The 10,530-nt window shown below is 42.6% G+C and overlaps 1 protein-coding gene across 3 annotated transcripts; it reads left to right on the forward strand.

Moving 5' to 3' along the window:
- The first annotated feature begins 3,241 nt into the window (after positions 1-3,241).
- On the forward strand, positions 3,242-10,238 carry LOC106605066 (riboflavin transporter 2-like). 3 transcript variants are annotated; one of them, XM_045718332.1, is made up of 5 exons: positions 5,847-6,139; positions 6,388-6,435; positions 7,320-8,404; positions 8,725-8,848; positions 9,149-10,238. In XM_045718332.1, the coding sequence occupies exons 3-5, from the start codon at positions 7,365-7,367 to the stop codon at positions 9,359-9,361; spliced, it is 1,377 nt and encodes a 458-aa protein (XP_045574288.1). In that variant the 5' UTR covers positions 5,847-6,139; positions 6,388-6,435; positions 7,320-7,364; the 3' UTR covers positions 9,362-10,238. The 3 variants fall into 3 exon arrangements, with proteins under 3 accessions (XP_014055803.1, XP_045574288.1, XP_014055802.1); XM_014200328.2 differs by lacking the exons at positions 5,847-6,139; positions 6,388-6,435 and adding an exon at positions 3,242-3,457; XM_014200327.2 differs by lacking the exon at positions 6,388-6,435 and having other exon boundaries at positions 5,857-6,139.
- The last annotated feature ends 292 nt before the right edge of the window (positions 10,239-10,530 follow it).

Below are 10,530 nucleotides of genomic sequence, written 5' to 3' on the forward strand. Positions count from 1 at the left end.
TTACCACTGTAAGCAAGTGTGTGTATGTTACCACTGTTAGCAAGTGTGTGTGTGTGTGGGTATGTGTTAAGTGTGGGTTTTCGATTTTATTGAGACTGGTCGAAGAAGGGTTAAATCTTATATGACAAAAGCAGTGGAGTGTGTATTTTACATGTGTGTACACAATACGGTTTGGGCTTATGCAGTTCTGATTAAGAAAAACAAACAACGATTCATTCCACTGTTATTTTACGCTTCAATGTTAGAATGTTGGGCAATACAGATCTCAATGTACTGTAAAACACAATAGCCAGATTATTCTACTGTACATGTCAATTTCTATATCCAGCACTTGTTCTGGTATCTAATTTAGGAACACTGTAGAATAATGTCACTAATAATGTTTTAAATCTATTGTAAAATAAACCATTTGTAATGAAATGAAGAACATTTTTCATATTTTATTACACACTTTATAGCTTTGATTTCCTATAATTTATTTCTGACCTTCAGACATCATCACCGCTCCATTTAAACACATGGGATTCTCATAGTTAATTGTTACAGAGAAGTGACACGTAGGCTAATAATGAATGTATAGTATACTCTATGTTAGTACTCTGTGAAATAATTTAGAGATAGGAAATCATCCTGATAGCATCAGTTAGCATGAACAGGGTGCTGAAGGAGGATGGTACATAAAATCAGGGAAGAAGCTATTCCTAGTCTCAAATGATCATGTATTTTGTTCCTGTACCTAATAAGAGTATAGAAAGAACAAGATCTAACGTAATTCCCAGGTGGTCATCTTACTCTGTAATCTTTGTTTCTGCTTTCTCCACACTAAGACCCTTCATAAATGTCCAATTTCCTATTAATACATGTCACCCAAAACACACAAATGTGTATTGTTTAAAATGGAGCCACAAGACCCAGCAGAAAGAGAGAAGGGGAAGAAAACGGTCAATTGTGTTTCCACACACACAGCCAGCACCAACTCAGGTCATGAGAGTGACCTGCTTGACCGGCCTGGCCTGAAGTGAAACCACCATAGTGTCCTGTGACTGGACTTGTGTCCAGTTCACGAGTTCCCACCAGACCTGGGTTCAAATAGTGTTTGCTTTCTCTCAAATACTTTGATCTAGGGCTCTATTCAATCTGTAAAGCTGAAGCGTTCCAGATCCATGATAGAAATGTAAAGGTCACCGTGAATGCAGACTCCGCTGAAGCGGAAACATTGCCTTTTTAAATTTCAATCGCGCTGTAAAGCTGAACTTCTGCGGTGCGGAGTGAATAGAGCCCCGCGTTGTGTTCGATTGAGCCTGCTTGGAGTGTTGAAAGGGTGGTGGTGGCAGTTTTAGGACTATAGTTCCTTGTTGATTCCATTCCGCCAGGCAAGCTCAATCAAGCGCAGCTAAAGCATTTGAAAGAAGACATAATGCTGACTCAACACAGGTCTGCTTTGCACACACATCAAAATGCAACATCAAAATTCTGTTCGATGTGTGTTGAAGCCTGGCATTGTCTAACAAAACAACATCAGGACAGTTATGATACACTATCCATGCCTCAAAATAGACCAATGTTCTGTTCTCCCTAGTCGTTAACCCTTCACCTCTGGACAGAGGGTGTCTCAGTCAGGATAACACATGATGTGAATGCCCTGCAGAAGGACCAGAGGGAGTTGCAAAACAAAATCAGATGAGAGTTGGTCATTTACTGTACTGCTGTAGCCATACAGGATGGTCTCTGTAATGTTGGGAAACATGTTTGCCACATTAGGCTGTATACCTATTTAGTTACGCTACTCAGTACCTCAGCATCCTAGGCAATTGACTTGGCTGACTATACTTTTGAGTGAACGTGCCCAATGAGAGCAATTGAGAAAAAATTCCTCCAGGCAGACCATGGGCTCCTTCAACTGCACAGTCGAGGGTGAGTTATTTTGTCCTGCTTGGCAGACTCAACACTCTTACTGTGCTGATAATGAAGGAAAGAATAGTCAGAACAATGCCATGCAGCTTGGATCCCTTCCCAAAGACAGGAAAGAGCTAACTTAATGAGAGACCAATGAACTGTGTTACTGAGGATGGTTCACAATTCACAGCCAAACACTGCCTGACATCCACCTTAATCCCATGGCTATAGGTCGCATGAATCTGACCAACCATCCTGGATTACAAAAAGTCAATCTGAGAAAATGTTTTCGTAACTCTAGAACTTTATCAGACAAAAAGTAGAAGCCCTGCATGATAGGATAGGTTAAGCAAGGGTGGTGGGTGGGCAGAGGCAGAGATGGGTGGGCACGTGGGAGGGGATGTGGGAGGGATGGGGAGGGCTCAGGGAACAATCGGAGAGTTGTTTGTTTATTCGTAAAAATAATGAGTTTGTGGAATTCGGAGCAGCTTACATTTTGTAAAAATGCACACTAAAAACTTCAAAAATAATAAACAATATGTTTTCGGGAACTCCAGAACTTTATCAGCAGAAAACAGTTAAAAGTATACGCCCTGTATTAAAATCTTGTGAAACATAAATGTGACAAAGAATGCTGACAACAAATGTGCAGAGGTAAAGGATGTGTGTAGGATTATTATTTATGTTTTCTACAATGTTGATTTTGGGCTCTGTAACTCCCAGCACCAAAATTGTGATAAGCTTGGTAGTGTGGGTGTTAAAGATTGAGAGAAATGTTTTCTCTTTGGTAGCAGGTTCAGATGATAGATGCTCAGTAAACTGTGTCTACTGTACTGTAAGCATGCTCAAGTTTGAATGAATAAGCATCAAACCAGGGTGAAAATAATTTGAGGAAATTTTCAGAAAAATAAATATCTGGCCTTAATTGAGTAGAGGAGGGGGGTTGAGATAGAAGGTGGAGGGGTGCTCGTTCTCTGCACCCAAATCAACTCCCATCTAATCAAGCTCCAGGCCAATCAGGTCCATTCATTTGACATCATGGAATTTATGCTGAACAAAAGCTACCATGCAGCCCCCCCCACTCTGAAGTCAAAAATCACAAGCTGCTGTCCGAAGCTGTCGTATGGTTGGCTAAGCTGGGCTACACACCCACCCTTCCAACCAGCAGGGAGGGCATAACCCTACTACCCCACCCTACCTCACTTCCACAGCCGCCCAGCTCCTCTCCCCCTCTCCAGCCTCTGTAGCCCAGGACATCGGCTCCCTGACTGGACCCCTGTGAACCAAAGTGCAGCGAAGCCCCCCCCCCCGAGTCACGTGATAGTCTGGTACAGTAGTTATACACACACAGCACCATCCCACTGTTATTTAACAGACAGACATCATCAGCAACCTGCACAAGGTCGCTCCAGAGCGTAGCGTATCAGCCCGGCAGCCTCACACACACACATATACTCTGTCAGAGGACCATCACATTGCGCTGTGGGACTCAAACACCGGCAGCCAACATCCATCAACTGCATCCTACTCTGTCCGACTGAGAGGAAGCTTACAGAGTCAGGTAGGCGCTTCCTGTCAGGTGTTTCGGTCAGGATTGGAAATGTGTCATTAGTAGATGAAGAACTCCTATATCATGTTTTGAGAAGAGTTGAGTTAGGTGTTGAATACCGTCATGTTACATGGCCATCTGAGGTTGAGGATCACTGGTAATGATATATAATGGGGTGGTATTTTTCCTGTTTGCTTCATGAGTTATAAAATCATCACTTTTATTTGACTGTCTTTTTATAGATTTTATTTGACACATGACAATTACTTTTCAGGTGTGCATAACTATCATTTATCAAGTTCACACGGTAATTGGGATGGACTAACAGAAGCATATTTGACTGTATTTGGAAAAGAAATGACATAACATTTTGGATTGAGAGATGCAACAAGTTGATCGGGTCTCTTCAAAGATAATTGAGGGACTTTGTATTTTTCTTACTTTACCGTACTGTACATCTTACCTAAGACGACATACCTCATAGGATTTAAATGTAAATTCCCGTTAAGTTCTATACCCCCTTTTCAAGCAATTAGTGGTACAGTACAGCATATCCAATATGCAGTTTGGTGTTTAGTTTTTCTTCTTCTAGCAAGTAATCTGTGTGAAATTAACTTAATTGCAATTATTTCCATGTCTTATTTTACAGTCAACAACAATACTGAAACTTTGCCAAGGGTTGCACAAGGAAGAAAAATATGAATGGTCTTTTTGTCACAATGATTATTCATGTAAAGTAGAAATGATGGCTGGAGATTGGTTATAGCTGTACAATACCAAACTAATTGAAATGCGTGAAATACCGTATGGATGATGTTAGAGCTTTTCCTTGAAAAACATGGGGTGGTTGAAATGCAATTGCCGTTGCATTGCATGTTAATGTCAAATGCAGATGAATGTACTTTCTCATCAGTCTTCATATCACTTTGTCTTTCTCTTGTATAACTGTCTGGGATACCTTTCATAAGAGGTGAAGGAAAAAAACGAAATCAGATGCTTTTAGCACCATCTACTGGTCTACTGGCAATGTACCGTATATTCAAATGCGTTTAAGTAGTACCATAGGCCTAATTAAGATTTTTGTTGATTTCTACTGAAGATTTATTGTGAACGGTTAAACAAAAATGGCATAGTTCAAATACTTGTTTCATAAAACAGAGTTTGCCACACTGACGTGTGATTTTATAAATGTATTTATTTTGCCAAAAGTGCACTTCACAGCCAATCCTTCACTGTGAAGAAACATATGTTCACTCTAGGCTGCATCCATCTGGTTTTTGGCAAAAACAAAGCAAGTTGTAAGAGCTTGAGGAATCACCTGCTGTTCCTCTTAGGGGAAAATAGAAAAACAATTAGGTAATAATCCTTTATTATTGTAGAGTTTTTGTTATTGCATGGTTTCAATTGTATGCTAACGTGGGTAACTTTCTCTCATTAGACTGGTTCATATGTTCCAGCTACATAACGCAGCGTTGGACCCAATTACACAGCCCAACATTCATCTGAATCAGGAGACAATCGTTAGACCAGAGCAAACTAAAGCAAATGTTAGCTGACTGAATCCCTATGTGAGAAAAGGTTTGAGGCGTGATGTACTCCAAAACAAAGGATTGTCGACAACATTCCAGGTAAACGCTGCAGATGCCAACTCAATTGGAAATTACCTTTAAATGTCAAGCGCGCTGTAATCCGGTTATGGATTGAACCCCGGCCAAAATCGTGTAATGTCAAATGAACAATTAGAAAAGTTCAGCAGCACAATATGATTGTGACAACATCTATAGGCACAATACTAGAGGGTAGAACATATAGATAAACACATGTATCAATCTCTATGGGGTAAACACATTTAATGACTCTCCAAGGATTCAAGGCTGTTGGAGAGACGTGCTGAGAATATGGGACTGTGGGACAGGAAGAAGATTGAGCAAACAAGTCAACCCTGCTTTTCATGGGTTTTGGGTGTGTTGTCTTACAGTGAAGTCATAGACATTACAGATACACAAAGTGGTCAAAGTAGAATATACTGCATTTCCTTTGAGTTGGTTACTCAGGGGCACAGTAACAACTTGTTTCATCATCAGCCTTTTAGGTCAGTGCAAAAGGAAACCGGTACTGTTATAAATACACAGCTTCTTATGACTGGTGTGTAGTAGAGTACTTGGCAGCTGCCTCTATCTCTCTCTCTCTCTCTCTCTCTCTGTCTCTCTCTCTGTCTCTCGCTCTCCCTCTTTCTCTCACGCTACAGCCAACGTTTTCTGTTTAGGGGGGGCAGAGCCAAGGTCATATTTTCTAGGGGTGGAGGAGAGGGGGAGGGTACGGTAGTTGACCACTCCCCCTGCTGCTACTGCAACTTGCTCTTGTGCTCTAGGGGCAGCAGGGAGGCAGAGCTGCAGAGCACATGGCAAAATTATTTTTCTAACTAGGCTCCTTTAAATCCGGGGGATTACAGTGTCATAGACAAGAGGAGCCTGTGTACTTCCTGTTCTGTCAGTTGAATGGGATACACGGAAGTCGTGAGTGGGTGGGTGTGTGTGTGTGTGTGTGTGTATGTAAGAGCGATAAAGAGGGGGGTTGGAATATGAACTGAATGTACACATTTGCCGGCTGATGTAGTAATGCTCTGATCACAGTGGAGTGAGAAGTTACCCAAAAGAGAAGGAGATATAATAGGCAGTCCCACTCCGTCACAAGGTAAGATTATCATTCGTCTGAGTCTAAGGGGAATTAGAAAATAATTCCACAAGCCTCTGTAAATCCATCTGCTCCACACTGAAGCTGAGGCAGTTTGTTAATTAGGCAACATGGGATGGAGAAATAGTCTAACCAATAGTAATATTGGTTAGACTATTTCCTCATCACTCACATCCCATGTTGGCCTTATTAATAAATTGTCTCAGCTACAGTGCGGAGCAGATGGAATTATTATGTCTTCCGTGTAGGATGGATTCAAGCTGACGAAGAACCAGGAAGAGAGGAACTGAGTTACTGTGAGGGTGACTTATCAACAATTCAGTTACAGACGTTGAATTACAGGCAACTATGAATCAGCAGAAGTCACAATAACGCCCTCTTACCACATTGTACTTGCACAGAAAAGGATGACGTGTAGGTTCAGCCTGTGTGTATGGGGGCTGTTCTGAGACTAGTGAGTTTGTGTGTGAAAGGTCAGGTACTCTGTGCCAGACTCAACATTTGGGGGGACGGGGACGGGGACGGGGGGGGACGGGGGGGGACGGGGGAGGCTGCAGTCTGAGTCTTATGGTCACATTCTGTGTAGCAGACAGGCTGGCTTTTGTAACCAATGACAATATGGGTGAGAGGATACCAACACTTACACATAGGCTAACCTTGAGGAGAACCAAGGGAACTATGAAAATGTGTTCATATAATGTTGTCATTGTGCTGATGTTGCAGAGCTGAGAATGGGTATTTTGATTTAGTTCTGTGTTCTGTGTTCTGGTACAAGGAATAGTTTGTTGGTATGCCTTTCAACACCCCAACAAATATCAGTTCATGTTGTTCACTAGTTTGCTCCAAATGGGGGAAGGGTGGTTGGGTTGGAGGGTAATAAAGGAAATATATATTTTTTTAAAGATGTATTTATATATATGTATGTATATATATATATATATGTATGTATATATATATATATATATATATATATATATTTGCAAAAAAATATATGTGGGATTGGAAGTGATGCAGACAATTGTATTGATTGAAGCTACAATCTATCTGCAATATTAAAGCTGATTTATACCCCCCCCCCCAAAAAAAATATACAAATAAAATATCAGTACATGATCAGTATTATGGCAATGTATGTTGTTGCATTTTAATCATGAAATTATGCATTGTTTGTGTGTTTCAGGTCCTTTATGCAAGTTGTTTACTGGCTGTGCCCCTGCCCTTCACCATGACTCTCCTAACCCACGTGCTGGCATGCCTCTTTGGCATGGGCTCCTGGGTGGCCATTAACGGGATATGGGTGGAGCTGCCCCTCATTGTGCCCGAAATCCCAGAGGGTTGGTACCTGCCCTCTTACCTCACTGTGCTCATCCAGATGGCCAACGTGGGGCCCCTTTTCGTCACCCTCATGCACCGCTTCCGCCCGGGGAAGCTGGACGAGCGGCCCGTCATCTACTCCATAGTGGGCCTGGGTGTGGTCGCTACCTTCCTCCTGGCCTTCTTCTGGAAGCACACGGTGCCCCTAGCGGGCGCTATGCATAGTGTCCCCCTCCTAGTGCTCTGTTTCCTACTCTCTGTGGTGGACTGCACCTCCTCGGTCACCTTCCTGCCCTTCATGATGCGCCTCGGGCCCCAGTACCTCACTACGTACTTTGTAGGGGAGGGCGTTAGTGGCTTGGTGCCTGCCGTAGTGGCTCTGGTGCAGGGGGTGGGGGTGGTTCACTGTCGGAATGCTACAGTGGCTCGCTTAGCCAATGGGACCTTAGGGATTAACTCCACGGTAGGGGCCAGTGGAGAGCTCCAGGCTCAATACCAGCCCGCTAACTTCTCGGCCCAGGTCTTCTTCCTCTTCCTCAGTGCCATGATGGTGGTGTGTCTGGCCGCCTTCGTCTTGCTCAACCACCACCCGGCCGTGGCCAGGGAGAGGAAGCGTGAGCACTACTTCAACAGAGGCCAGGCAGAGGAGAAGAGTGACCAAGCCCTGTCCCTGTCTCACAGACCTCAAGAGGAGAAGCCCATGATCAGTTCTCCGGATGGCCACCGGAGAGCCCGGCGGAGCTCCTTCGGGACGGGCTTCTACAGTGGGCCGGAGGTGACGTTCATCTTTGTGGTTCTGGCCTGGGTCAATGCCCTGACCAATGCAGTGCTGCCCTCAGTGCAGTCTTACTCCTGTCTGCCCTACGGGAACCAGGCCTACCATCTGGCGGCCACCATGGCAGCCGTGGCCAACCCCGTGGCCTGCTTCATCGCCATGTTCCTGCCCTTAAGGTAAACCCAACTCTGGATTAGCATAACTGACTGATGAATAATTTACTGAACACAGACTCTCAGATCTATGCAGTCACCAGTGAAGGCTGTTGAAGTTATGGGGAGGAGTCATTGTAATGGCTGGGATAGAATGACTGGCAGTCACTGAATCAAGTTGAATTCTATAACAAAAATACAGAATAAACAGCATTAAATAACATTGTACTGTCTCATCCTAAAACATACAGTATTTCAATGGATCATTTAAATGATCCAAAGACCTTGCATTTTCCAACCCACTTCCTCAACTCACCTTTTTGCTCTACCTTGTCCTTTTTCAGGTCGTTGGTGCTGATTGGGCTTCTGACAATAGTTGGGACAGGGTTTGCTACTTACATCATGGCCATGGCTGCACTGAGCCCCTGTCCTCTACTGGTCCACAGCGCCTCAGGAACCGCACTCATAGTAAGGCTCTTTCTGTTATTACGTCAAGAAATAGAGAAAATACACGTGTTACGTTGCAAGGTTGCTGATAACATCTGAACACAACATTACTTCAATTTGATTTCATTGGGCCATTGAAAACGACATGTTTCTGAGTGAAAATGGGATGTTTGAGGTCAAACAAAGGCTTCCTAAACAACAGTAAACAATCAAACTCATGTCCATGCTATTCAGTATGCAGTTAATGATCCTCTAATATACTGTGAATATTGACACAATGCTAGTATTTTGTTTGTAATGTCTATCTACTCTCTGTTGTAGGTCATAGCCTGGGTGTTGTTTGTCCTGACCCTCTCCTATGTGAAGGTGATCATTGGGGTGATCCTTCGGGATGAGGGCCACAGCGCCCTCGTGTGGTGTGGAGCAGTAGTACAGCTTGGCTCCATGCTGGGCGCCCTGTCCATGTTTCCCTTGGTCAGTGTCTATGGACTCTTCAAATCAGGGGACCCTTGTAACACCATGTGCACAAAGTAGGGATCAAGATGTGGCTTACTGTTGAAACTCACTGTAGAAAACAAAAGTTGTTGGCACTGGAAATGTATATTTCATCATGTGAGTTTGCCTCTTTAAACTGATTTTGACGTATCTAGTCTGTTGCCAAAGCAATGAAATATCTCCCTATGGTTGCGGAAGGATCTCTTTGAAGCACATCCTCAGATTAGGAACTAAATGTCACCAAACACACACACACACACACACAGACAGACACACACACACACACACACACACATGTTTTCCGTTGAATAAAGTTGAAAAATATAGGGTCTTAATTTGATCACCTTGTTGCAAGATAGCTTTTTCTGCAATGCAGGAGCTTTAAAACGTGTAGTGTATTTGAGGTTTAAAAAAGGCTTCTGAAGTTTGCAATTTCCACTTTGACTTTTCAGACTTCATTTTCCCTTGCGAAAAATCTTTCATTCCCTACAAAAATTCCCATGAATTATAATCCACCTAATAATTCACATTTCCTGTTGCTGCAGGATTATTTTCCTGCTGTTGCAAAATGTAAAGTGTGGGAGGCCAACTGTTATTGTTACAAAGATGATGATATTTTATTGCTAAGCTTTTTAGAATTCTTCTTTAAAAGAAGATGAATGCCTTGTTTTACATGAAGGGTAATTAAGTATAGTGTTATAAAAGTGATGATTGGAATATGTTACTGGGACAAAACAGTGCCTTCATTTTGGAGTTTCTAGCACTGCAAATGTCAACCAAAAGGTCATTTCTGTTTATTCTTTACCAGTCTATGTTTTATGTCTTTTTTACATGCTTTGTATACGACCTTACTGCAGTTATAATGTAATGGACTGTAATTATGTGTGGCTCAAGTCAATTAAAATCTATACATGTATATGTTTTGTATTTCTCTACTAATTGCTGACCTCATTATCAACTTTCTGTAGTTTATTTATCACTAGCATGGGTATAAAGCATCAGCGTAATCGTAATCATACTTAGATCCTTCGCTTCCAGAATTTGACCAGTAGATGTCAGGCTAGGATAGTGGTAACACAAGCTGAGCGTGAGCTCTGAACAGAGCAGGGGTCCACATCCTGGCATACAGCTCAGACCTATGGATATCACATATGCCTTCAATCTGACAGGAAGATCTTATGGAAAAGTATTTAGCTATGAATATAACT

This window comes from Salmo salar, chromosome ssa05 (assembly GCF_905237065.1).
Source record: "Salmo salar chromosome ssa05, Ssal_v3.1, whole genome shotgun sequence".
NCBI lineage: Eukaryota > Metazoa > Chordata > Actinopteri > Salmoniformes > Salmonidae > Salmo > Salmo salar.

Excerpts from the sequence above, each read along its gene's own strand:
- LOC106605066 (XM_014200328.2), top strand. The coding sequence starts at position 7,365 with ATGACTCTCCTAACCCACGTGCTGGCATGCCTCTTTGGCATGGGCTCC. Across the intron at positions 8,405-8,724 it reads GCCATGTTCCTGCCCTTAAG|GTCGTTGGTGCTGATTGGGC; the intron begins GTAAACCCAACT and ends GTCCTTTTTCAG. Across the intron at positions 8,849-9,148 it reads CCTCAGGAACCGCACTCATA|GTCATAGCCTGGGTGTTGTT; the intron begins GTAAGGCTCTTT and ends TCTCTGTTGTAG.